Source organism: Antechinus flavipes, chromosome 4, assembly GCF_016432865.1.
Source record: "Antechinus flavipes isolate AdamAnt ecotype Samford, QLD, Australia chromosome 4, AdamAnt_v2, whole genome shotgun sequence".
NCBI classification, from domain to species: domain Eukaryota; kingdom Metazoa; phylum Chordata; class Mammalia; order Dasyuromorphia; family Dasyuridae; genus Antechinus; species Antechinus flavipes.
This window is the reverse complement of record NC_067401.1, coordinates 15,546,744-15,573,060: the sequence shown is the minus strand read 5'-3', so window position 1 is coordinate 15,573,060 and position 26,317 is coordinate 15,546,744. Positions and strand designations below refer to the sequence as shown.

At 47.5% G+C, this 26,317-nt stretch overlaps 1 protein-coding gene across 6 annotated transcripts in view; it reads right to left on the bottom strand.

Moving 5' to 3' along the window:
• Positions 1–26,317, bottom strand: part of CUX1 (cut like homeobox 1) — a 382,812-nt gene that overhangs the window by 159,736 nt on the left and 196,759 nt on the right. For all 6 annotated transcript variants that reach the window (XM_051991859.1, XM_051991860.1, XM_051991862.1 and 3 more), the window contains exons 5-8: positions 13,423–13,560; positions 9,632–9,755; positions 7,257–7,333; positions 3,166–3,232 (exon numbers count right to left, since the gene is read on the bottom strand). In XM_051991859.1, coding sequence (XP_051847819.1) covers positions 3,166–3,232; positions 7,257–7,333; positions 9,632–9,755; positions 13,423–13,560 — 406 coding nt within the window. The remainder of the gene's footprint in view (positions 1–3,165; positions 3,233–7,256; positions 7,334–9,631; positions 9,756–13,422; positions 13,561–26,317) is intronic.

Below are 26,317 nucleotides of genomic sequence, written 5' to 3'. Positions count from 1 at the left end.
GGAGTAAAGTAGAAAGCAACCCATCAATCCACAGACACTGATGGAGCCCCGCGTGCCAAGCACCGGACTAAGCGAGGCCATCGTTTGTGTGCGTTAGCAAACTCCCAAAAAAAAGGGCCAGCGTCCCCTTGCACTTGAAGGATCACACGAGTAGGGCAGCCCCAGGGGATGCGATTAAAAGGGGAAAACAACCTGCTTGTACCAAAAATACTTACAGCTATTTAATGTTTTACAGTGAAAAAGGTGGAGACACATTACACGGTCAATGAGGAGGGAATGTTGAATAAATGATGATATATTGGTGAAATGGAGTCATCTCATGCTCCAGTAACAAACCAATATGATAAATACAAAGAAACGCAGACCCGGGCAGAGCCACACGGGAAGGAGGCGAGAACAGTTAGCAGCACGGCGCACGACGAGCGAAGCGCTCCAATGTGATCCTGCCGGATCCTCACAACCGCTCCGGGCCCATTTAAATGAGACTGGCCCCCAGGTCAGTCACTGAGAGCCAGAGGAAGGCTCTGACCCCTCTTCCCAACTCCACGGCCACAGCGGGCTCATCTGGAGTCAGGGTGGCCATGTGGTCACCATCTGACACATCAGGAACATAAAAAGATAACACCTTTACGAGAAACGAGACTGGGACGCCAGGGGGTCAGGGGTCAACAAACGGAGACAGCAAGGAATGGATTTTGTATTTTAAAATAAAGTCTTGTTTTACTTATTTAAAAATGCGGAAACCTTTCTTACTGCCTGAGCTGCCTCTGGGTTAGAAGGTGGGTTAAGGGTCAACAGCTCAAGGTCAGGGGTCAACTCCTTGTTACTGGATTGCCCTCCTCAAACTCTCTTCTATCAATCTATATGTTTAGGAGGGCAAATGTCACTTCCCCTAATCAGATTATAAACTTTCTGAGGGCAGGGACTGTTTCCCTAGCACACCAGCTTGGCACACAGTAGGTACTTTCTGTTCGATAATATGCAAGACAGATTTATTTGTGTTTCTACAACCTTGTATCAACGTCTTGCATACAGGAGGCACTTAAATGCTCGTTGAATAACAAGTTGCTGTTATTCTTATTATATTTTATTTTTACCCAAATCCAAGTATCAAAATATAAATAGTCTAAGGTTCTGCGAGGCGATTTTTTGTTCCTATTTGTCGAATTAAATAATGTTTTATAAATCTCAAACATCTCTCTAAATGGAACTTGTGAAAAGTTTGATCAATTTTTTGGTAAATAATATAGATGCCGCAGAAACGACGCAGATATCAGATGTTCTGATAAAAGAACAAAGGACTGATTTTTTCAAAAGTCAACAAAGCTTACTAAGACGCTGCCCCACAGTTACAAGAAGAAAGATTAAACAGAGAGAGAGAAAAACCCCAGAACATAAAACCCTGGGGTTTTGTCAGTTGCTCAGGCAGAAGAGATAAAAGAAATCCAGAAAATGGGAACTTGAAGGGAAGCCCCCAGTTATCATCCCACTGACCTGAATGAAGCGAGCAGAGGGAGGAGAACCATGGAGGCAGACGGGAGGATGACCTCACCCGGCCCAAGGGCCGAGCCGGTCAATGCCAGAGGGCTTGGGCCGCAGGAAGGAGATTCCAGAAGCAGGAGGCCTCCATTCTGGACGTGGCCAATGAGAGAATCTGTTTTAACTTGATTATGTATGTTTGTTACAAACTCCCCCCGACACACTCGGCGGAGATGGGGGAGGTGGGAAGGAGAGAAAAGAGACGTTTGTTCTTTGAAAAACAATGAAACGTACTTTTAACAGTGATGACTCACTGGACATCTCATGGAAAACCTATCATGTTCTCAATGCAATACGGATACACAGAAAAATCCTAAGATATCCCTTCCAGAACTGATTAGAGAAGGCTCATGGGCCAGGGGAAGGGCCACTGCCCTGGGATCCCTAAAATATGGCTCTCTTTCAGGAGGTAGGCTCCAGTGAGCACAGTTCTATCTATCTTTTCCTTTATTTCTTTCTTTCCTTTTCTCTTTTCTTTCTTGCTCTTTTTCTTTTTCCTTCCTTTTTTCTTTCTTTTTCTTCCATTCCCTTTCCCCCTCGTTTTCTTTATTCCTTTCCCCTCCTTGTTTTCTTTTTCCCTTTCCTTCTTTTTCTTTTCTCTCTTGTCTCTTTTTCTCTCTCATTCTCTTTCTGTCTGTCTCTCCTTTCTTCCCTCAGAAATGAAGAAGTAAGTGTCATTGGAGCTACACTGTGAAGGGACTCATCTTTCTATTGGATCCTTAAGGTAATAGGGAGCCATTATAGTTTCTTGAGGAGGAGAGTGACATGGTCTTTTCAGGCTTTAGGAAGAAAAATGAAGCATAGAGGGGAAATTCCTGGAGGCAGATAAAATCCTTACCAAGGGAGGTGGCCAGCCCCACCCCTCCTTGGACAGGCCCCTAGAACATATCTGCACAGATGGACAGAGGACACGAGCTCTGGCTAGAAGTGCCATCCCTTTGACAGAGCCACAGCCTGGCCAGCGCAGAGGCCATGGCACCATATAAAACAGGGTCCCACCGACACCAACCAGAGCAACTTGAGATCGCAGGGTTCAGACACTTGGAGAACCTCCCCCCCATTTTATTACAAAGAAATCAAGGCCTCAGGACCACTGGAAATGGGCTCCCCTCCACTTCTGACTGGACTCCAGGGGTGAGAAGGCCCTCAATTTCCTCATCTGTAAAAGTCCACCGTGAGGCCTCTCCCAGCTCTGCTGAACAAAGTGAGACCCATCCGAACTCGCCATAGACTCTCTCCTGGGTCCTTGGACCCTCTGCTGGACCAGGCAGGCTGGAAGAGGGCCAGGAGGAGGAGCATGAGGAGGGCTAGGAGGAGGAGCAGAAGAAGGACCAGGAGGAGGAGCAGAAGAAGAACCTGGAGGAGGAACAGGAGGAAGGCTAGGAGGAGAGCCAGGAGGAGGACTAGCAGGAGGAGGAGCAGGAGGGTCATCCACTTAGCCCCCACAGGAGCAGCAGACTGGCTGTTCCAGCATCCCAAGGACCTCCCAGTGCAGGCGAGGCTCCCACCCTTTCAACCCCTCCGAGCGAGCGCACGACCCGGGCGGGAGAAGGAGCCAGACGTGGCACAAACGCGAATCGATCACAACATGACAGGACCAGGAGAAAGTGGGGGTTAAAAACTTACTTTGCAGTAGTTTCTTCATCATATTTGGTTTTCAGGTCAAATAATTCTGTTCGAGTTTTCTCCAGGGCTAAAAGGCAAAACATAAAACAGATAAAGGCTAGAGTAGTGGCTTTTCAGCTTGTAAATACAAATGCAAACTCCTTTTTCCTGCCATTGGCAACTGTACCTCTCAAGTAAAAAAAAGGATTTGGCTGAGGGTTTGTTTTTTAAATAAATTACATTTCTGGGTGTTTTTTTTTTTTTTTAAAGGTGATGATGGTGGTTTGCATGATTTCACAAAAGCCTTTGCACATTTCTTGGTAATCTCCATATTGTTTTATCATAAAAGCATCACAGTATTCCATTACTCCACGTATTACAATTTGTTAATCATTGCCCAGTAGTCAGACATTGAGAATTTGCTTCCAGTTTTTTATAAACTACAAAAAATGTTATGAAAATCTTTGAAAAGATAAGTAGCTCTGGGGCAGCTAGGTAGTGCAATGGCTAGAGCACCGGCCCTGAAGTCAGGAGGACCTGAGTTCAAATCTGTCTTCAGACACTGAACACGTTCTAGTTATGTACCCTGGGCAAGTCATTTACCCCCAATTGCCTTAAGGGGGAAAAAAAAGAAAAGATAGGTAGCTCTTTATTTTTGATTACCTCTTTTTTCAGGGGATAATCCTAAAATAGAAATGTTGGGTAGAAAGAAATGATTATTTCTATAACTTTTGCTTTACACCGATCATACCACACTCCAAAAATCTCAAGGAGTTGTGAGCGTATCTGTTTGACCACAACCCTGCCAGTGTTGAGCTTTTGTGGCTGCTTATTCTTGCTAAGTTGATAGGTGTTACGTAGTGTCTTCAAGATATTTTCATTTGCATTTCTTTAATAATGATCAGTTTTTCAAATGGTTATTAATATTAATTTCTTGAAAACTCCACATCTTCTCTGGTCATTTTTCTACTACAGAGTTACCTTTGTAAATTGCTTAACCATTTTTTGGTATATTTTTGATGTCAAGACTTTATCTATTTGTTGGGTATTTTTTGGCGATAAGTATTTTGTAATTTTTTCTTTTAAAATATATTTTGTTGTTGTATAGACTTATTATTAATGTAAAAATGCATATATTGTCTCAAATAATTGTTTTTACATGAGGAATAGAAAGAAACCTATCTTTTCTCCATGACTGACATTAATATATTGTTTCATTTTGTAATATCTGAGCTAGCTTTCTGGAGATCCTTTGGATGGGCCTTGGTCTCAGCAGGATAGACACCACAAGAATGGTCAGGAATAGAGTCTAGATGCGAAGGGGTCCTCAAACTACGGCCCGAGGGTCAGATGCAGCAGCTGAGGACGATTATCCCCCTCCCCCAGGGCTATGAAGTTTTTTTATTTATAGGCCCACAAAACAAAGTTTTTGTTTTTACCATAGTCCGGCCCTGCAACAGTCTGAGGGACAGTGAACTGCCCCCCCCCATTAAAAAAGTTTGAGGACCCCTGGTCTAGAGTCTTTATTCCGGCCCAGTCTTGATCTTAGTGCAGGAGGCAGGGGAGCCACCACAAGGCTGGTCAAAGATAGAATGTCCCCTCTCCGGTCCTTCTCAGCCCTTAAATACCCTATTACAATGACATCATTACAGCACACTGAGCATGTGTGAACTAGAGAACCATGACATCACCATGCTAAGTACAAGTATATGTAAACTAGATAACCGTTGTCTCATCAATCACACTAAATTAACACCTTGTTGTAAGTATCCTTGCTTCAAGTATACTTCTCCAGAGTTCTCGCTCTCTACACCATTTCCTTCCGTATTTTAGACGATTCTTATTTTGTGCTTAAATCTAGAATCCAGTTGAAATCCACTGAATTACATAGCGTGAAATGGCCATCTAAACACATTTCCCACCACACTGCAAATCCCATTTCCCAAGCACACTTGCTGAATAATGAATTCCATTTTGATGAACCCACTTTTCATCCATGTTAATCAATCACTAATTTTTAATAAATATTGGATTGAATGTTGAGAGTATTTATTCTCTTGTACTGACTTATTTCTCTATTCCCCCCCAGATAATTTTGACGAGAAATGCTTCGTAATCTATTTTAGTCTCGTCCTGCAAAGTCGCTCTCATCAGCTTCCCCTCTCCCAGTCTTCCCTTGACAGTCTTAACTATCTTTTTTAAAAAGGAAATTATGATTTTAGCCCGCGCCACAGAGAAAACGCTTAGCATTTTGATTCATATGATTTCAAATAGGTACATTCAGGGAACGCTGTCCCTTTGACTATATAATCCTACCTATCCTTGAACATCTAATTAATTAGACCTTCCATAAATACGAGGAAAACTGATGGAGAAGAGACTGGGAATCCCCGGGGCAACTTAGAAGGGGCGATGAAAAAATGAGAGCACTTTATGAACTGAAAGTCATTGGACTTAAACGTAGTTCGAGAGCAAGTTTAGCTGCCCTGCCACTTGGTACAGACAACTCGTTATCGATCATATTTTCAAAAGAAACGATAAAAAATATTGTACATTGCTTCTTGGGAGAGAACTTCTTCACCTTTTTAAAGGCTTGCTATTAGCGGTTTCCTGAGGTATAATTCGTGGCAACAGGAGTTTTCTCCCCACGGCTGACTAATATATTAGTGACTCGTTTTGGAAGAGAGTTTGGAACGATTCATGAAAATGTACGAAGTGATTCATACCCTTCGCTTACTGATCCCACTCATGACTGGGTTTATATGCTAAGGAGGTGGGAGAGAGGGGGAAAAAGAAAGAAGGAAAGAAAAAGAGACACCGAGAGACAGATGGAGAGAGCGTGATAGAGACACAGAGAGAAGAGAGAGAGACAGGGACAGAGACACACAGAGAGAGGCTAAGAGTGATACAAACACACAGACATACAGGGAGAAAAGACAGAGAGAGAGTGTGAAAGAAATAGACACAGAGAGAAGAGACAGAGATAGAAAAACTACACAGAGAAGAGAGACAAGCAGAGAGACAAACACGGAGACAAGCAGGGAGACAGCTGCATACACAAAAGAGAGGGACTGGGACAGAGGGAAGAGAGACATACAGAGGCAGAGAATACAGACACAGAGACAAACATGGGGGAAAGGCAGAGATAGGGACAGACACACACACAGAGGGGAGAAAGAGACAGAGACACATAGAGATTCATAGAGATACACAGACACAGAGAGACCGGTCTGGCCGTGTTCACCTGGCTCCTGGGCTGCACTCGCAGCCCCCAATTGGCTTTGCTCCCCTGTTCCTCTGTACGGGGCTCACTGGGATGAAGCTCTCTGGGTGAGGGCGGCCTCCCCGCCACTTGTAAAAGCACAGCCAGGACCGGCCCTGATGGGATGGCTCCCGTAAAGGGCGGCAGAGGCTCCACCTGAGAACCGCTCCGAGGTGTCCGGCCACAAGTCTCATGGCACCCATTTCACACACCAGAAAACTGAGGCTCAGAGTGGTCCCAGAGCCAACTACGTCAGAGGCAGGACCTGAATTCGGATCTCCCTAATGGGGGATGTGTGCCCTCTCTCCCCAACCCCTCCCTGGGCAGCATCCACTTTAGAGATTTAGCCACAAGGGTAGGAAGAGCCAGATTGCTCCTGGGGACGGGGGTGGAACATGCAGGGGGCTGCCCTGCTCTCTCCCATCAGCTCCGTGTAACCTTTACTGGGGACAGCTGCAGCTACATTCACGGGACTTGTGGGAAACGTCTCTGGCGCCAGGTACATGTGACCCCCAGAGCAGCCCCTTCTCTGAAGGAGCTACAGCCCCTGGGCACACCCCAAGTGTTTCAGAGGGAGCAAGGGGGCACCAGGGGAGCCCAGGGCAGGAACACCATCCGGGCGCTAAGAGGATTGTTCAGCTCCTGCCACACAGATCCCGGGGGAGCAAGCACCTGTGAGGGGAGTGGGCACCCGCCCAGAGCAGCTATCCTGCCTAGGGAATGTGAGCACTCCCTGAGGCAGGATGCAGGGGAGGAGAGGGCCGGGGAGGACCCCAGCCCCTCATCTCTGCTCCCGCCCCAGGCCCCCATGGGAGCACAAATCCAAGTTAAGGAAAGCCAAAACACCCACCTGTTTGCAAAGTCTGAACTTTATGCTCGGCTTCCTCCAGCTTGGAGGCCGTGGACATCTGTGTTTCTTGCAACTTTCTGAAAAAAGGAAGAGAAGGGAGGCGAGTTGGGACCGTGTTTCCGAGGTGAGGGTCAGCAGGGCCAGGGATCGGCCAGCTCACCGTGATCACGCAGCTGGCAAGGCGCCCGCCGTGGGACCCCCGCGGGAACTGGCACCTCACCCATTCCTGCACGTCGGGGCACTGGCTCATCACTTTGACCCCACACGTGCCGGGCCCTGGCACGAGTCTGGGGCAGCTGAGCCATGGAGGAAGCGGCAACAACCGGAACCGTAGCCCTACCTCACGCTCCTGCCGCAGGCTTACACCACCACCTATTTTATTGTCACCTTCCTGATTTCCTGGAGGACTGCTCAGATTTACTGAGTTGATGCAAATGAGAAAATAGCTCCCCTTTCTTTTTTGGAAAGGTGGGGGACTACAGGTATGTAATAATACATACAAGGTCACACTTTCTAGATAGGCTGGTTGCTGAATTGGCTCTCCCCCTCGTTGTTACTATTATTTCTTCTTACCTTTTTAAACAACGTATGACTCTTTTGCAATATGGAGGGGAGGATACAATGGGAAGTACAGGTGGTATAAAAACAAATTAATGGCACTTTCTTTAAAAAAAAAAAAAAAAAAAAGGTGGTGCAGTGGATAGAGTGTCCCCTGGAGTCAAGAGGACCCGGGTTCAAAGTGACCTCAGATATTTGAAACGTACTAGCTGTGTGACCCTGGGCAAGTCACTTTACTTGCTTTGCAACAATAACAACAACCAAAAAAAAAAAAAAAAAAAAAAAAAAAGGAAAGTTTTTTAATCAGACTGGCCCTCAACAATCTTTCCCTGATACATTCATGTGGACCCAATGTCAGAGCAAGAAGAACTCCCTGTGAAGTTTTTTTTTTTTTTTTTTTTTTTTAATTCTTTCTTTTTTTTCTTTGGGTCTAGACCTGTGTTTCCACCGGCAGGGGGAATGTATTTGGGCTTCACGGTGGTTGCTATTCCAAGCATACAGGATGCTCCTCCACGTGGACCAAATCCCCAGGCCAAATCTGGCCAAAGGTTGTCATTTCGTTTTCTAGGGAATGGAATCCATGGGAAACGGACTTTTCCGTCTTGGCTTTCGGGAGAAACGCTCCGTTTGATCGGGGAGCCCAACTCCGCTTTCTCCACCACACGTGAACATGGGCAGGATGTCAGTCTTCATCTAATTATATATTTTATTTTTAATCAAATATTTAAAAATATTTCTTGTCACTCTAGCGAGTTAAGGGGAAAGCTTTGGGTTTGCGTGAGGGGCTTTTAAAAATGCAAATTTATGTCATTTTTAGCAGCTCCTACAAGTCTGCTCTTTTGATTTGTGGAAATATAAATATCCCTTCTATTAAATCAGCGGTTGTTAAGCATTTTTGCATCGTAGCCTCCCCCCCTTTGCATTCTGGGGAAATCTATGGATAGAAGTATATTTTTAAATTGAACAGATTACAAAAGAGTCCAATTATATTAAGGTGTAGGGATCTAAACTCTCCCCCCCCCAAAAAAATCCCAAACTAGTTTGTTGACTCCCTCCTCTCCCCCCCGCAGGTAGGGAAGCCCTAAAAAATGGTTCCTTATAAAAATAGTTCCCCTTCTTTTTATTTGTGAGTGGGGGGGGAGGGGGAAGGGGGAGCAGGAAACTTCAGTAAAACTCAATAAGTCACATACAAACATGCTCCCGCAAGCAGACACAGGCAGCCCTTCTCCTACCCCCATCAGCAAGGTGACTCCCGGCCCGGGCCCGAACTAACTCAATATACTGGAAAGGCTGAGCCTTAATGCAAACGGGTGAACCCGACAAGGGGTCCCCGCTTCCTCCGAGCTGAGCAAAGAGAGGGAATTGCCCTCTGATTTACCGTGGGAGAAATGTCATCAAAATTCAGAGGCTGACCTCGGGCCCGGAGCTTGCTCCAATGAAATAACTACCAACAAACTGCCATTCTCCCAATTTCCTTGGACTATTATTTCAATTTATGGTGGAATTGTGGGAAAATGGGGCCAAGACCTATGTGCTGCCGACCCACGTGACTAAATTACGTCTTCAGCACAGGGGAAGGGCCCTTGACGACTGGTGCCGTGTCTCACGGGCCCTCACGAGCCTCCCAAAGGAGGAAGACCGGCCCTCGGAAGCCCGGAGGCTGCCCCCGGAATGGTCTCTCCAGTCTCACTGTCACAGCTACCTTGCTGAGGGGCACGGTGCCTGCCAGGGGGCTGCCCCATAGTGCCAGTGGCAGGTGGGCAGCAGGGAACAGAGGAGGCCCATCCCCCCCGGCTCCTCGCCCCGGAAACACTCACCGCTCCTTCTCTGCAAAGTCATTTTGTAGCTTCTGTTCCTTTTCGAGAGCAATATTCTCCGCTTGGTTCTTCAGGGTCTGCTCATATTCCCGGATTTTCTCTTTAAGTGCTTTGATTGTGACCTCTACAAAGGGAAGGAAAGCTCTGGTTAGGAAGCCGCCGGCTGCCGGCCCTGCCGTCCTGCCGCTCGGGGCCCTGGAACCGGCCCGAGGCTGCGCGGGCCAGCGTGCTGGCGCATCTGAAGCTTTCCCTCTTCAACTCTGACATAAAATCGATGGCCACGAGTCCCTTCGGAGACCTTTTACTCCCTAAACGTTAAATTGAACTTTAAGCGCTCAGGTTGGGAGGGATCAATGGATTTTGCTGGGAAGGAGAGCTAAGGTTTCTCTAACACAAGCAGAGGGGAAACAAAATCAATGGTAAAATAGAATATCATCTTATCGATGAGTCTTAAATTAGCCCCCTCTGGAGCGCAGACGGAAGCAGCTGAGCCGGGCTGCCTCGGCAGCCTGCCGCGGACCGAACCTGGCTTTTGGCACATGGGTGGCGGCACGGCGGAACTCTGTGGGGGGATCGGGCTGGCCACGCTCCTTCCAAGCTCCCGAGGGACCCCTGAGGCTGCCTCACGGCAGCAAGATGCCCAGGCCAGATGTAAGGGTGGGGGGTTGGCACTGGGAATGGCTGGGATGGGAGCAACAGGAAATACCTCTTACGAAAGCCAGGGAAAGAGGCAAATTTGGCAGGAAGGGGAAAGACAAGCAGGGCCCACTTGTCCCAGGCCAGTGAGTGCGCCTAGAGGCCTAGGAAGCGGGCCTGAAGTGCAGGGAGTGGGCCTGGAGTGCAGGGAGCGGGCCTGGAGGACAGGGAGCAGGCCTTGAGTGCAGGGAGCGGGCCTGGAGGGCAGAGACTGGGGCTGGAGGGCCAGGTGTGGCCCCAGAACCCTGGAGGAGAAATGCAGAACTGCAGCTCCATAATGACTTCTGTTCCTTTTCCAATAAAGCTTTTTGGAATAGCTTTCCAAACTAAGCCCTTGAACCTGGAAGATTCCCCTGGGATCCCAGCTAGAGAGCGCACCCCAAAGTGCAGCTGGCTATCCAAGGGGAAGAGAAGGACCCTGATGGCCAGAGAGGCGAAATCTCCCATTTTACAGAGGGTCCACAGAGGCCCTCTGACTTTCCTATGATGGGGGTCCCACCTGACACCAAGCCCCCTCTACTGCTTCGCTCTCCAAAGGGCTGCCCGAGAGGGAGACCTAAGGATCGAGGCAAACTCCTGGGAGAGCTGGGTCCATGCTCCAAACGGGGAGCTTAGAGGTGTAAGGGGCCCTAGGCCAACTGACCCCAAGTCACGGCTCCTCCCTGGGGACCGGGAGGAGAGGATCAAGTCTTTCTTGGAGGAAGAACCACCTGGAGGGGTTTGGAGGCCGTTGGGCACTGCCCCTTCTCTTGGCACCTGTGGGCTATGGGGAGGGCTCTGGACACAGCTTGAGAAGGTGCCATCCCCTGGGGGTCACATGTTTTAGGAGAATGGTTCTGATGGGACGCCCCAAACTCGGACACCTGTGAACCGTGTGGCCCAGGAGCGTCTCCGGGGACCTGGGCTCTGCTTTCTGCAGAGCGAATCCTGCCCAGCTGCCCCCGTCTCTACTGCTCCTGGGGGCTGCGCTGGCAGCACCCCCAATCTGGCTGTGGGGACCCGTGACTGTGAAGCTTGTGTCCTGGGCAGGCCCCGGAGCTGGCTCTGTGCTGGGCCCCATGGCACAGGAAGGGGGGCCTTGGACACAAGGGATCCTAAAGATGGAGGCTGAGGGAGAGACGTTCCTGAACCAGAGGAACCAGCATATCCCCAAACAGCAAATAGAGAGAGGGGCCGCAATGTAGCACTGCTAAGGGGAAAGAACTTAAAGGTAATGACAGCTCCCATTTATATCGAGCTTACCGAGAGCCGGGCCAATGGGGAGGACTTTATAACTATCTCATTTCACTGTCACAACTCTGGGAGGAAAGCACTTTTGTTATCCCCATTTAACAGATAGGGAAACTGAGGCAGGCAGAGGAGAAGTGATATAACTATCTCATTTCACTGAAATGACTCTGGGAAGAGGACACTCTTGTTATCCTTATTTAACAGACAGGGAAACTGAGGCAGACAGCGGGGAAGTGATATAACTATCTCATTTCACCGACATGACTCTGGGAGGAAGGCGCTTTTGTTATCCCCATTTAACAGATAGGGAAACTGAGACAAGCAGAGGGAAGTGATATAACTATCTCATTTCACGGACATGACTCTGGGAGGAGGGCGCTCTTGTTATCCCCAGTGGAACAGATGGGGAAGCCGAGGCAGGCAGAGGGGAAGTGATTTTCCCAGAGTCACACATCTAAATGTCTGCAGCCATATCCAATCTCGGTCTTGCTGATGCCAGGCCGAGAGTTAATATGAAATAAACTAGAAGGGCAGGCCAGTGCTGGACTGTGAAAGGCTTTAAATGTCAGGCTGAGAAATTCAGATTTTATCCTTGAGCAAACAGGGGCGATGCAGAGAGAGCCGCAGCCAGATGTGCTCCCGAACCCGGCTCAGCCAGAGGAACGATCTAGGGCCAGAGGGCCGCCTCTCTCGTATCTGGCTAACACGCGTCCCCACCGCCTAACATCTCAAACGGGAGAGAGCTCAGCTTCTCAGTTTTTCCTAAAACTTTTTTTTAATGACCCTTTTTGAGCTTCTCCAAGGTGACCAAGGTAACAAACAGGAGTATTAAGTCAAACTGGGAGGGCCTCTGACAAGGCTAGGGGCCCTCGGAGAGGCGAGGAATCAAGAATCAGAGAGAAAATGCCCCTTTTGCTCAATGGAGCAATTACTCGTCCCCGTCCCAGAGCCCACTTGTTGGTCTAGCTTGAGTTTAGGCCACGGCTCCCTAGTGGGTCACCCTGGGTCGAGGGGCCTAGGGCAGCTGCTCCCAATTATCACAGAAACAGCTGGAAATGTCACAAACAAACACGATTACAGTGTTTGGGCCTGGTCTCTAGTAAAACATAAAGAACTGGGGATGCTAGCTATTGATGCAAATTTTACGTAGCTGTGCTGAACATCGGGCTGAAGGAAAAAGCTTGTCCCGCTTTCTTCAGCCTCTCCCCAATCTCTCCCCCTCCCACCGAGCTCCCGCTCCGAGCCTCCTGGAACGAACCCCAACCTTCCCCCCTTTCCCAACTTCACCCCCAAGCAAAGGTGTTAGTTACAGAGAACTATCGTTCTCACAGGGAAACAAGCGGGCTTCTGAGAAAAGGGGCAACTGGTCCCTAAATGAGGACATTTTGGGGCAGGAAAGCTGCTTTTTTTGTTTCTGTAAAAGGAAGACAAGCCCGAGCCCGTTTGGCGAGGCAAGAGGCCGTGTTCCTTCTGGACCTGTGGGCCGAGCGGCCGCCCCAGTGTGGTGCTGCTGCTGAGTCTCTCGTGATGGAGAAGCCCCAGACGGCCCAGGAGGAGTCCAGAGCCTTAATGCATCTGGAGTAATTATGCAACGACTCCCTGGCTGGGCTCCTTTGATCAGGGGCTGGCGCTCTGACAGGCGGGGCCTGCCTGGAGGCCCAGGCAACCGTGGGTTTTTTCCAGGCAGATCCTATCAGCCCGTGATCGAGGAAGCGTCTGTCAGGAGGCCACAGAGCGCACACGGCTCTGGGACAGACAGAATCCCTTCACTTCGGCGCGACCTCTCTGAGGGCCCACCCCGTGACACCCGCCCACCCGGACCGCATGATCCCGGCCCTTCAGGACCCTGACGGGGCCCAGCCTACCTTGATTTTTCACTTCGGCAAACTCTTTGTTATATTCCTCCAGAGTCTCTCTTAGCTTCTGGTTTTCAGTTTCAATATCGTGCATGCGCTGGACCTTGAGCTGGAGCTGCTGCCCGAGGTCCAGGGCTGGGACCGGATCTGCAGGACAGGGAGGGAAACAAAGACAAGGGTTGGCTTGGGCCGGGAGCAGGACATCGGGCCGCACAACATGGAGGAGGGCACCCCCCGCTCACCGCCATTCTGAACGAGGACCCGGCCTCCCTTGGAAGGCAAAGGGAAGACTAGGCGAGGCTGGCAGCAGCCCCTGGCCCGGCCCAATGGGGCCCTCTCCTGTTCCCGGTGCTGGACAGCTCTGCCTCCCAGTGCAGAGGGATCTAATTTGCTTAAAAGCTGCTGCCGGACATCCCACGAGGCGCGGACCCACAAACGTCCCGCCTCGGAGCTGAGCCTCAGGGCCTGTCGCATGACTACTACCGTGTGACAGTTTAACAGCAGGATTTCCATTCCTGGATGCTGATTACAAGACAAATGCACCTGACAACAGAGGCACAAAGAGCCACAGAGAAATCTGATACACCCCAAGACCCAGAGTGAGGGGGGCTCCCCAAGGTTCTCTCAGCCACCGGGCCTTGGTCTCTGAAGATGCTGAAGGGAAAGTCTGGTCTGAATAACAGAAAATATTGTGGCTTCCCAAAGACTGGGATTAGAAAGGAATCAGGCTAACTTTCTATCAGGCATCTGCTCTGTTAACGAACAGGAGTATTAAATCAAACTGGGAGTTTTGGGGGGCCTCTGACAAGGTTAGGGGCTCGCAGAGAGGCGAGGAATCAAGAATCAGAGCAAAAACGCCCCTTTTGGTCAATGAAGCAATTACTCATCCCTGTCCCAGAGCCCACTTGTTAGTCTAGTTTGAATTTAGGCCACAGCTCCCTAATGGGTCACTCTGGGTCAAGGGGCCTAGGGCAGCTGCTCCCAATTATCACAGAAACAGCTGGAAATGTCACCAACGAACACGATTACAGTATTTGCGCCCCGTCTCTAATAAAGTATAAAGAGCTGGGGATGCTAGCTATTGATGCAAATTCTACGTAGCATCCACAATCAGATTTACTTACAGAAAACACAATTTTAAACCGAAATGAGAACCGATATCCATAGATTTTTACAGCACTTCATCTTCGGTTTTTCCTTTACCATTAATTCAGCACAAATTAGAAACACTTTAAATGTTCTCCTAGCGTCGACGCGATCGTTTTTCTGCCGCTGCCTAAAAGGCAATTACAATACACCTGCTGGGCACCGATGGGGTGTTTCCTTTGGAATTCGCAGCCTCGGTCTGAGCCGGAGTCCACCGAGCTTATAAAAGATTATTGAATACATTTTTCGTATGGGCGCCAGCATCGCTGGGGAAATGACGGCAAAGATTTAGTCTCCCGTTGAGGAATGCTAAACACCCAACTCAGTGGATCAACAAGAGTATATATTAGGGAGTTCACTTAATTTTCAAACCCTGTAGTCATTAATTTTTCAGACCACCCTCGGTTCCTGGAAACAAATAATAAGTCTATTGTACCTCAGTTAACACATTAACCACAAGCCCATGTGTTCTTCAATATGCCAGTGCCTCTGAGAGTTTATAGAAGAATGTTGCTGGTCTATGCTGAGCCAGGATCACAAGAAGGGGGCTGCAGTTTGTAACTAGCATAGCCACCGGCAACTTGGGGCACAGTCTCTGTAATGCAAAATCTTCGGCTTGCTGCTCATCGTTTCCTCCGGACATACGGTTTATACGAAGTCAATTTCTTATTTGTGGCTCTTCCTTATTATTTTAATCCACATCAAAATATTTCTATCAAATTAAAATTTTTAAGTCTTTTCAGGGAACTGTCTACGAGGTGCGTTCCTAATAGAAGTTAAGGAACCACAGAATCTGGGATTGGGAATGGATTTTACACAAAGCCGATCCCTGCGATAGTGTATGTATCCAACAGAAGATCTCAGAGAAGGGTAAATCCATCACCCACTTCACCCACTTTTGGACAGCCCTAAGTGTCAGAAAGCACCCCAGTGTTCCTAGCTCTCCACCAATATGGCGGCCCTTCTGATAGCTCTCACCCCGAGTCTTCTCTACCTCTAGGAAACATGTTGAGTTACTTCCACCAATTGGTCTCAAGGCCCTCTGGTGATCAATCAATGAGCAATTTAGGGCCACAACATTCTCTGTAACACGAAATCTTTGGCTTGCTACTCTTTTTTTTCTCTGGACACTGGCTTATAATGAAGTCAACTTTTTATTTGCAGCTTTTCCTTATTATTTTAATCTACATCAAAATATTTATATCAAATCCTATTTTTCAAGTCTTTTCAGGGAACTGTCTACAAGATGAGTTCACAAAGGGGTCCTAATGGAGGGACCACAGAATCTGGGATCTGAAACAGGTCTTACACAAAAGTCTCGTGCAGCCACTGATCAATCTCAAGGCCCTCTGGTGATCAACCAAGGAGCATTCATTAAATGCTGACGATGTGCCAAGCACCATAAATACAAGCGTGAATATGAACGCTGTCCCTTGCCCTCAAAGGCCTTCCAGTCTAGCCAGTTAAGAGACATGTCCATATGCAGACAGGTGAAAGGGACCCCCTTTCTGTCAGCTGGGGAAGAACAGGACTCTCTGGAGCTTTAGCACAGAATGATCACATTCTCTAGCCTTCTGCTTTCAGTCTTCTCATAGACTCAGCTCTGAAGTTGGGGAAAGAGCCGGAAGAAGAGCCCCGAACATCCTCGGCCCCTTTCACGAAGGGCTGCAATTGAAACTTAAAATAGCGGGTAACGAAAGAGGCTAAACTCCGACCCGCTGCTCTTGTACAAAATTCTATTAAGTTCTGCTCCGGCGGTGGAATTGCCAATATAAATTGTATTTATAAAAGACTGTGCTTGTAGGGTGCTCTCTATCCTTAAAATTTCTAGCAACAAGTTTCCCCATCCATCCATTTTTAAAGGCCAAGATCCCCAGAAGACACCATGTCTGCTTCAAATAAACAACAGTCTCCCAAGCTCGACTCCGCAAGAAATTTCACGACATATCGAAATAAGAGGGAGGCCTCTGGGAGAGGGAACCGGACCTTTCATGCAATTTTCAATCTCTAAGAAGCATTCTATTATTGTAAATGAAAATTCCGGCAATCTCCTAATTATTCATCATGACACGTATATTTAAATCAGCTCTATTAAAGGTTAATGCTTAAGTAGCAAAACTCGTCCTGGGATGAAGGATGAAGTGAACGTTCCAACGTCTCCAAGCCTTCCACCAGCGGCGAGGCAGCCGAGTGACTAAGCGCTGAGGGCGCTGGGATATTGTTTGGGGATATGTAAAAGGCGGTGCTCCAGCACATCTGAGGCTTCATTTTTATTACTTGTATTAAAGGAACAGCTAATTACCCCATGACAATATAATGGCTCTAGCATGTTTGGGCTGGAGACCAAAACAATGAATTTCTGCACGCCAAACCCCAACCTGCATGCTAATCTTGGGAAATCGCAGCTTTTTGTCTCGTTAATTATTCCCAATGCCATTTAAGCCTCACACTAGGATTGTTATGTCTCATTCCAAATTTTACAGTCCTTAGATCTCAGCAGTTTTATTTACTCAATGATTCTGGGGAGGTAACAAAACACCCCCCTCCCCTAAAAAACCAACCCAAACCAAACTAAACCAACCCAACAACAAATAAAAAAGCCCTCGATTGGGCAGACTTCTGTAACTCCTACTTTTCTACGCCATTTGGATCAGGAAGATGTGATTCCTAGTTACTGTTTATAAGACATTCCCAATCTACAAAGGGGTTAATAGCCATTGGATAATTCCAACAATCAATCAATAAACATTTATTGAGCACCTACTACATGCACCGTATTAAATGCAAGGGCATACAGATAAAACACATAACAATCCCTGCCTTCAACGTTATTACATTTTATCACGGGTAGATGTTCACACAAAGCAGGAAGGCTGCGCAGTGCGTGGCCGGGAGTCAAATCTGGCCTCAGACACTTCCCGACTGTGTGACCTTGGGCAAGTCCCCTCACCCTGTTTGTTCAGTTTCCTCATCTGTAAAATGAGCTGCAGAAGGCTATGATAAATCTCCAGTGTAGTCACGGAGGGTCAGCTGTGACTAAAAAACAATCAAACAGTTCGGATGGACGCGTACAGGTATTCACCAAATCAACACAAAGTTAACTGGGAAAAAGGACTTAGCTGAACCTTGAGGGAAAACCCTACCTAATAATGCATCTCAGGAGTCCAAGAACCTCATGATAATCCAGCCAATGAGCATCACTATGGCCCATGGTGACACAGCTAAACAAAAGGACTATTCTCTCCCAATAATGTTGATCAGCCAGGATGAGTACTGCTGTCAGCTAGAAAACATTAATATCTACGATTTACCCGATGACGGCATTTGACAGAGAAGTAAACCGAGGCATAGAACTGGGGCAGCCGCCAAGTGACGCCGAGACCAAATGAGGCGTCTGACTTTCTGCCAACTGTCCTCATATAAAATCATCCAAATGTAGATCATTTTAATTTGGAGCAACTGGCAATAACCATTTAGGGCTCCTTTCGGGACGCAGAGCTCATTATAAATGAGCTTTGGCGTGCCTCAATGAAAACCAAACAGCGGCGGTGTCCAACAACCTATAAAAGCGCTCTCCAAAGAAGGAAGCGTGTCTTTGCTACACTTCACAAGAGTTTATATGGCGTCCTGAAGGAGAACCAAAGGCCGACCCAAAGAAAACAGTGTGCTCTTGCCCAATGATAAGAGCCCGAGATGGCGCTGCCGGCCCCCACCCTCCCCATGATCAAAGGAGGATCCCGACTTTGGAATTTGCCATTTGACGGCCCTGCACATGGCCCAGAAGCAGAAAAGGCAGATTTTAATAAATTTGATGTAACTGTTGACACAAAGAGCACTGTGGGTAATGTTGCCTGCCCCTGTCGTTAGACAGACGATGAATACGGCCCTTGTGAATACGCTCATGCGATGACATCACATTACTGGATGCATTACTTTTTGCCAGGGCACTCTAGGCTAATGTAATCATACGATTACATAATTAACCCAGCTGTCTCATTAAGAAAATCAACTGGAATTCAGGGCATAATTAGTTATACAGCAATTAGCATGCTGATGAGCGACTGATGAAAAGCTGTCTAGATATTGAGAATGCCAGGACCACCCTAGTTATTTTAAAGGGGAGGAAAATACAACACACACACACACACACACACACACACACACACACAAAATCTCAGTTCAAGACCAGCAAACAATGCCCCAAAGTTGATACTTCTACAGTTTTCTCACAATCTTACTTCTGTTTGGGGAATGGCTAAGATCAAGAATCAAAACATTTGGAAACGATGCAGACAAAATTTGAAAAGTAAGACGCAATCGTTCCCCTGTCATATGCCTTTCTTCTGTTTAAAAGAAACCCCTCGGCAGACAAACTCAAGCAAACATACTGTATACAAAACAGAAAAGCTGATAAAAAGCTAGTCCTATTAGGTAAACCTTGTCAAGGAAGGTGGAAAAAAGCTGCCTTCTTGTTTAAATTACAGTTCACGCAGATTGGCTAATGCAGAACTTGCCTTTCTATTATTAATTTTTTTAAGCACTCTAGAGATCTTACTTTGAGAGAGACTGGTTAATGGAGTCCAAAGCCCAGACCAGAGACACGGGAAACGATGGCGCCTCAGCAGCCCAGGAAATGGAACACGGTCATACGCGTTTCTACGGTTCCCGACTAAAATGTCGGTAGCACAACTGTTTAAAATATTCACGACTAGTTTAAAATATTTTATTTGAAAACGATCACAAATTACTTTTTATGCATTTTTGCTTAAAGGCAAAGTGAAAATGTGGAAAACGGGGCCTCGCTAATTACACACCGTACGAGTCAAAAAATGCTCCCCAGACTCAGTAACAGGGTTCCTTTGCTAAGCACCAATACGGCAAGGAGAAGGAAATTCTGTGGATGGGGGTTGGTTCAGCAAGATTGGGCTAGTACTCCGGAGGGGCTATAAAATCCATCTCAGCCTTTACAGAAGGGCTGTGATCAAGAGCAATATTCCAAGATTAATCGTTGCTTAAAACCTAGGTTGTTAAAATTAAGGAATGCTTCTGGTCGAATCCAAAGATTTCATTATCTCCTCTGGTGGTTTCATTCCTGGCCCCCGGAATGAGGTGCAGGGCAGGGAGGGAAGGGAGTCACATTTTCTAATTTTAACCAATAATGTATTATCAAGCTGAGCAGAAACTAGGGCAATGTGCACAAATGACTGAGTTAGTGAGATGCGGCTTCTGTGGGCAAACACAATGTGCGGGCCCCTCAAGAAACGATGACGTGCTCCCGTTACTTCTGGGAGCAGATGAAACTTTGACCCTGTGAGTAAGATCCTGGAAGTTACTTAGCCCAACGCCCCCCTCCACATTTCACACACAAGCAAACGGGTCCCAGGAAGGGGAGGGAGCTGCCCACTGTCATGGGATTATGGTTCTGGGGCTCTGAGATGACAAGTGCAGTGACATCAGAGAGGGAGTAGATGGCAGAACCAGGATCTCACAGATGTGGGCAACCTGACGGCACCTCTGGGCCATACTGCCACAGGCACCAGTCTGGGGCTTCTAAGATAAAGACAGCTCACTGTGTGGTTCTTTGTGAAGTTACAAAAACATATCAAGTGAGGGCACATCTAACGAAAGCCCCCCGTCCCCCGCCCTCAAAGTCTCTTTAAGCCAGGGGTTCTTTGCCTTTTTTGTGCCCTGATCTCTCTGGCAGCCTCGTGAAGCTGATGGAGCCCTTCCCAGAATAATGTTTATATCCTATGCTCAGAAGTGAAGGAAATGTTAAATTTCATTTTAAAGACTGGTGAAAGTTAAAACATAATTGTTTTCACATCCAACTTGGTTTCCCTCCCTGAAATTGATCCATGGGGGTCTCAATGGGCCCACGTTAAGAGCCCCCGCTTTAAACCAGTTTTAGAACATCAACACCTGCACTTTCTACAATTAGCGGTCTGCAACTCTGTCCAAAGAAAGTGAGAGAAGTAAGTTAGAAACCTTGATGAGACATCCAGTGGTAATGAATATTTCATATCCCTGATAATGGGCTTCCCAAGGTTTGGATCTTAAAATAAACCTTTCTGGATTCTCTGCTTTTGTCTGAAGGGACCGTTATTCATGCTGCCTAAACCTAAACAGTAAGAGATGGAAAGAAGGGGACAGATATGCAGAGACAGAAATTACAAGAGAACTAAATGAAAAAAGAGAGAGGAAAAGAGAGAAACAGAGAGAAGGCATCCTCATCCCTCACCCTGCTGTTCAAACACAGTCTCTTAACACAGAGGATCACCTCGTCAGAGGCACGTAGCTGGACAGCTGGCAAGGACCAAGGCCTTTGGACTGGACTTAGTTTTTATTGTTAGCAAGATGCCCCTTGAATGAAAAAATTTCCATCCATGTTAGAGCCAAATCTGCCCATATGAAAGAGACAGTGACCTGGTTGCCTGCCTGACCAAGTTCTCAAAGGATAAAACTTCTGGGAGGTGTTTTAAAAAAATCATGGAACTGGAGTTGATTTGGGGAGAATCGCTCATGACAAAATCTTTTTGCTTTCAGGATGGTAAATACTCAACTACCCGGGGAGAAGAATACCAATTGCCTCCCTGCCCCAAGTTACCAATATATTACAAAACAGTTTTAGGATGGAGGTTAAGCCTAAAGGCCTTCTTCTAGTCTCAATGGGAAACCTCATTGCGCCTTCTTTAATGATCATGTTTGAAACATTTTGGTACCATACTTCCGGAGGCCTCACTGGCTTACCCAGAAGGGAGCCCTTCCACACACTGATCAGATCGAGAGAAGGGAGAAGTTAATTCACATGAGTAATACAAGTGTCTCGAGTTCACCTTTGACCCAGCAGAAAGGAGACTCATGGGAGAGATTTTTAAAGAGAAATTGAATGTTTTTAGGGAAAAATTTCTCCAGAGTTCAGTGATGATTATTCTGTTTGAATCAAAACCATCACCTGAAGTTTGTAAACTGTGCTGCATCTTATCAGGGTATTCTGTCTGGGAATACTAGAATTCCAGGAAGAACATCAAGAACCCAAGGACTGAGGTGGCCCGGCTCCACCTTTCTCTCTATTCCCAAGGCTAAGAACAGTGCCCACCCAGAACAAGCACTTAACAATGTTTGTTGACTGACGTCGAGTGGAAGAAGTTTGTGTAAGAGAGATTTTCAAAAGCAGGAGGAATTTCTGTCTCTCTGGATTTTCTCTTGATTAAAGCATGGAAATGTTTGGAATAATTTAATAAACTGGTCTCTGGAAGGCCGCTGTCTATAACACAGAGTACGCTCCATTAAAAATATGTTTTCCCGTTCCAGACACCATAGGGAATGAGTCACTTTACATAATCCGGTTGCAATCTGCCCTTCTTTCCCCTACCTCCTCCCATAATCCACCTTTTCTCGACCTCTGGATTTCACCTTTCCTCTTATGATCTCTGAACGGTCCCAACTGGCTTGTTCTCTGTCGGCCCACAAAGATTCCATTCACCATCTTGGAGACTGTGCCCCTGTCATCCTCAGCCTGCCCCTCATAAGAACTGCCCACAGGAAGCCTTTTCGGATCCCATTAGTGCGGTGCTTGTGGCCCACGTGCTGTGACCAGGCAAGCTCTTGGGGAGCCGGGAGTGCCCGATTCCCTGGTGGCTGCACATGGCGGAGGGCAGCGACCAGCGTGTGGTCAGTAGCAGGACTGACATTTAAAGCCAGGCTTCTGACTCCACATTTCGCCTCTTTCCCCCGCAATCACCTTGTAGCCACCTGCTCTCACTCCGGAAGCTGGTCTTCCGATAGGTGCCATTTCTCCCATTCTACCATTGTGTGTGGGAGCAACCCTTACTAGTCACAGGTCACTTCACCTAGTCTGCCTCAGTTTCCTCCTCATAAAATGAGCTGGAGAAGGAAATGGCCAACTGCTCCTGTAGCTTTGCCAAGAAACCCCCAAATGGGGTCACGGAGAGCTGGGCAGACTGAAATGATTTGACCACCATCATCCCAGGAACTCAGTTAACTGGAATTGTTTGTGATACTCTACATCCTCAGCTAGAAAGAGCTGCTCCTCTGGCCTTGGGACTCTCAAAGTGCGATCTGGGGCTTAATTTTTAAATTAGACAAAGTTCCCAGGGTAGGAACTCAGTTTGCCCAACTGTGGAAGGGGATGGGCCGAAGGCCTGGATCCATCGGCTCCTCCTGGGGCCCTGCTCATCCTGGTCCCCTTGGCTCTCAAGGAAGGGCAAAGTGCAGAGCTTTTGGGCGGAGGGGAAGCTGGTCCCAGTACATAGAAACCCCCGAGCTCCGACAAAGTCTCTCAACTATGTCAGAAACTCCAGGGCCAAATGTCTGGCTTGGGGGAATGTGGGCTGGGAGGCTTCCTCGGTGGAAAGACCACCTTCTCTCTTGGTCTCCAAGGAGACCAAGTTTCTTCTTCATGTCTGGTCTGGCAGTGACTCTGGTCATGCTCCCCTAGGAGAACAGAGATACTCTGAGGGCAGGGACTTTTGTCTTCTTATCCCTAAAGCAATAAATGGCTCGTTCCCTTTCTGTGCAGTACTCCCCAATACCTAACGTCTTCTTGTCCAATGCTTCTTAGGATATAAATGCTTCCTGAAGAGCAAGTAAGGTGTTTATCATCATTTGGAGTATCCCCAGTGCCCAGCACATAGTAGGTGCTTATTTAGGGTTTACTGAAAAATTTGTTCCTACCCTCCAAATAATAGTTTTGATTTTTTTTTTTGATGGGGGAGCATCTCTCAGCATTGAAAGAGCCTTGCTTGGTCCTTATTTGGCAAGAATGAAAGTGAGGGGCATCTTTGCCATTGGGGGCCTCAGCTGAGCAAAACGCATAGGAGGACCACTGAGGCGATGCACAGACAAGCCTCGCTGCTTCCCCCATAACACTGAAACAAATGGGTCCCAAATATGAATGCTGCCTGATAGCTACAGGGAAAAACAATTAGAAAGGTCATTAATTAGGTGCTTAAAACCAAAAGAATAAATCAGGTACCAAGTGGTTAACAGATTTGTTAAATATTAGTTTGAGGGGATATTAATGAATTTGCTAATTGTCTTCTCTCTGAGAAAACAATCTGCAGATCTAGAAAACTTTTTTTTTTTTTTAAACTATCGGTTCGTCTTTTGGGCCTCGGTTTCAAACTATCGACCACTAATGAAGGAAATTATCTTTACATTTCTTAAGTAATTAATTTCATCATTCCCATATATCTGAGTCAGGAGGAGCCGAGTGCAAGTCCTACCTTCACAGTAGGAACACGAGCCTGGTGAATGGCTAATGCGCATCCTCGAGGCGTCTCTGTGAAGGCGGAAAAGACGCCCATTCTCCACAGGAGAGAGGGCTTTGGAGGCTTCCGCACCCAGGAAGTCCCCGGCCAGGCCCTTCCCGCCAGCCCCGTCAGCAGTTTCACACAGAAACACTCCTGTCAGAGGCACGATGAACACTCCTCGGTTTTTAGAAATAAGGGATCAACGAAAGAATTACTCAGAAACTGGCTGCTCTCCCTTCCCTTGTACACTGGCCAGAATTTCACCGAAATCCCAAAGCCGGCAGAAGCGTCTCAGGGAGTTCCCTCAGGAACCCTCATTTATGATTCTCTGGTGAAGGACAATCATTGTTTACGAGTGGCAGGATCTGAAAATAGTGAATGAGTCAAGGAGAAACTTTTGGTGGAGAACCTCAAGAGCCAGGCGGCCCCCGGGGCCATGGTGAGGTCGGGAAGGCTCATAGCCCTGAGTTCCAGCCTCAGATACCTACCCGCTGTGTGATCCTGGGCAAGTCACTTCTCCCTGTTTGCCCTCAAGTGAGCGGGAGAAGGAATCTCTGCCAAGGAGACCCCAATGGGGTCACAAAGAGTTGGACGCGACCGAAAACGACTGAACGACAAATCTCAACAGCCGGGGGGAAAACTCCAATTTGCTGGGAATGATTTTGCATTTGAGTTGTATTTACAGTCACTGTTGAGTGTAATGAAGGTGGAAGGCTGCTTCTGATACATTTTATTAGAGTTGACAATAAAATTAGAAACAGGATACTAATTTACGTGCTGGAGAATTGGCCTTTTCTTTAGCCCAAATATAAACAAATAAGGGACGTCCATCTTTGAGACTAGCTCGGCTCCAAGTAACAGAAGCACCTGCCGCAGAGTCAATTCCCAAAAGGGAACGGCCCGCGAGCCACAGCCGCCTCCCCAGGCACACACACCCAGCTCCTTTCCCAAGACTGCCGGACAACTAGCTCCCCGGCCCCTTGTTTATTCCGGGTCCAACCCCAGCTCCTTTCTTCATGTATTCTCTTATCAGCTAAGCGGCAAGTGGGTAGAATGCGGAACCCAGAATCAGCAAGCTCTGAATTCAAGGTGAGAAGATACTAGCTGAGAGATCCTGACTATGTCACTTGGCCTCTGTCTGCCTTATAGTGTAAGGGTAATGAGGATAATAAAAGCCTCTATTTCCCAGGATTGCTGGAAGAGCTGAACTGCAATTCTAAGTGCTCTGTAAACGTTAATGACTATTCTATAGAATGCTTCAAGTCCTATCAGTGCAATAAACGTGCATTTATTAAGGGCCGGCAGTGTGCGCGACACCCGAGGATACACAGACAAAAGCCTTAATAAGCACCTTAAGGGCAAGAGCCTTCAAGCTGCCCCCTCAGCCGAAGCGTGGCATGGTCACGAGAGCTGGAACAAGAACTGAACCCCAGTGGGTCGGCTCTGTACCCAGAACCCTTCACTCTCACTTTCCTGTTCCTCTCCGAGGCTTCGGCATCCTTCCAGGCCCCAGATCTGTCACTCAGGCCAGCCTCACCTCCTGATCCACAAGGCCTCCGGCAAATGAGCTTCTCTCTTCACTCGAACACCAACTGGCCTGATCATCATGCTTTGCTTATATGGATGCTATGAAGGAGGAAGGGAATAGAAAGGGAGGGAGGGAGAAAAGAAGGGTAAAAGGGAGGAAGAGAGGAAGGGAGGGAGGGAAGGAGGGAAGAAAGGAAGGAAGGAAGGAAGGAAGGGAGGGAGGGAGGGAGGGAGGGAGGGAGGGAAAGGAAGGAAAGGAGGGAGAGGGAGGGAAATGGTGATCTGGTCATGGCATCCCCTGTAACCATAAACTAAGTTACCACCACATTTCTAAAAAAAAAAAAAAATCACATGTAGGAGCAGCTAGGTGGGGCAGTGGTTAGGGCACCAGTCCTGAAGTCAGGAGGACCTAACCTCAGTTCAAATCTGACCTCAGATACGTAATACTTTCTAGCTGTGTGATCCTGAGCAAGTCACTTAACCCCAATCGCCTCAACCAAAAAAAAACCAAAACAATCCTAATGGAAAGAGATGAAGACATATCACAAGTGTCAGAGCTGAGAGTCTGGTAGCTGAACTGCAGGAACTTTATGGAAGAAGGGGGGAGAGAATGGGTTCTCTCCAAAGTTTCCCTGTTTGCTTTCTATAAAAATCCATAGACAACCAAACAAATGTACAGTTGTGACTATAAGAAAGGGCACGTGACCCCGGAGTGCGGCCTAAAGCTTCTATTTATATTTCTGTAGATTTTTTTTCCTCCATCACTCAACCAATTTAATTCTATTGAGCAAGAATGTATTAGGCCCTTCGGCTGCAAGGAGAATGGAGGTCAGAGAAAAAACACAAAAGACTCTGCCCTCAAGGGTCCTGTGATCTACTAGGAGAAGTAAGACACAAAAATAACAGAGAGGTGGGCAAGTAGCTCAGCACAGTGCGGGGGGCTGCTGGGCTAGCCCAGG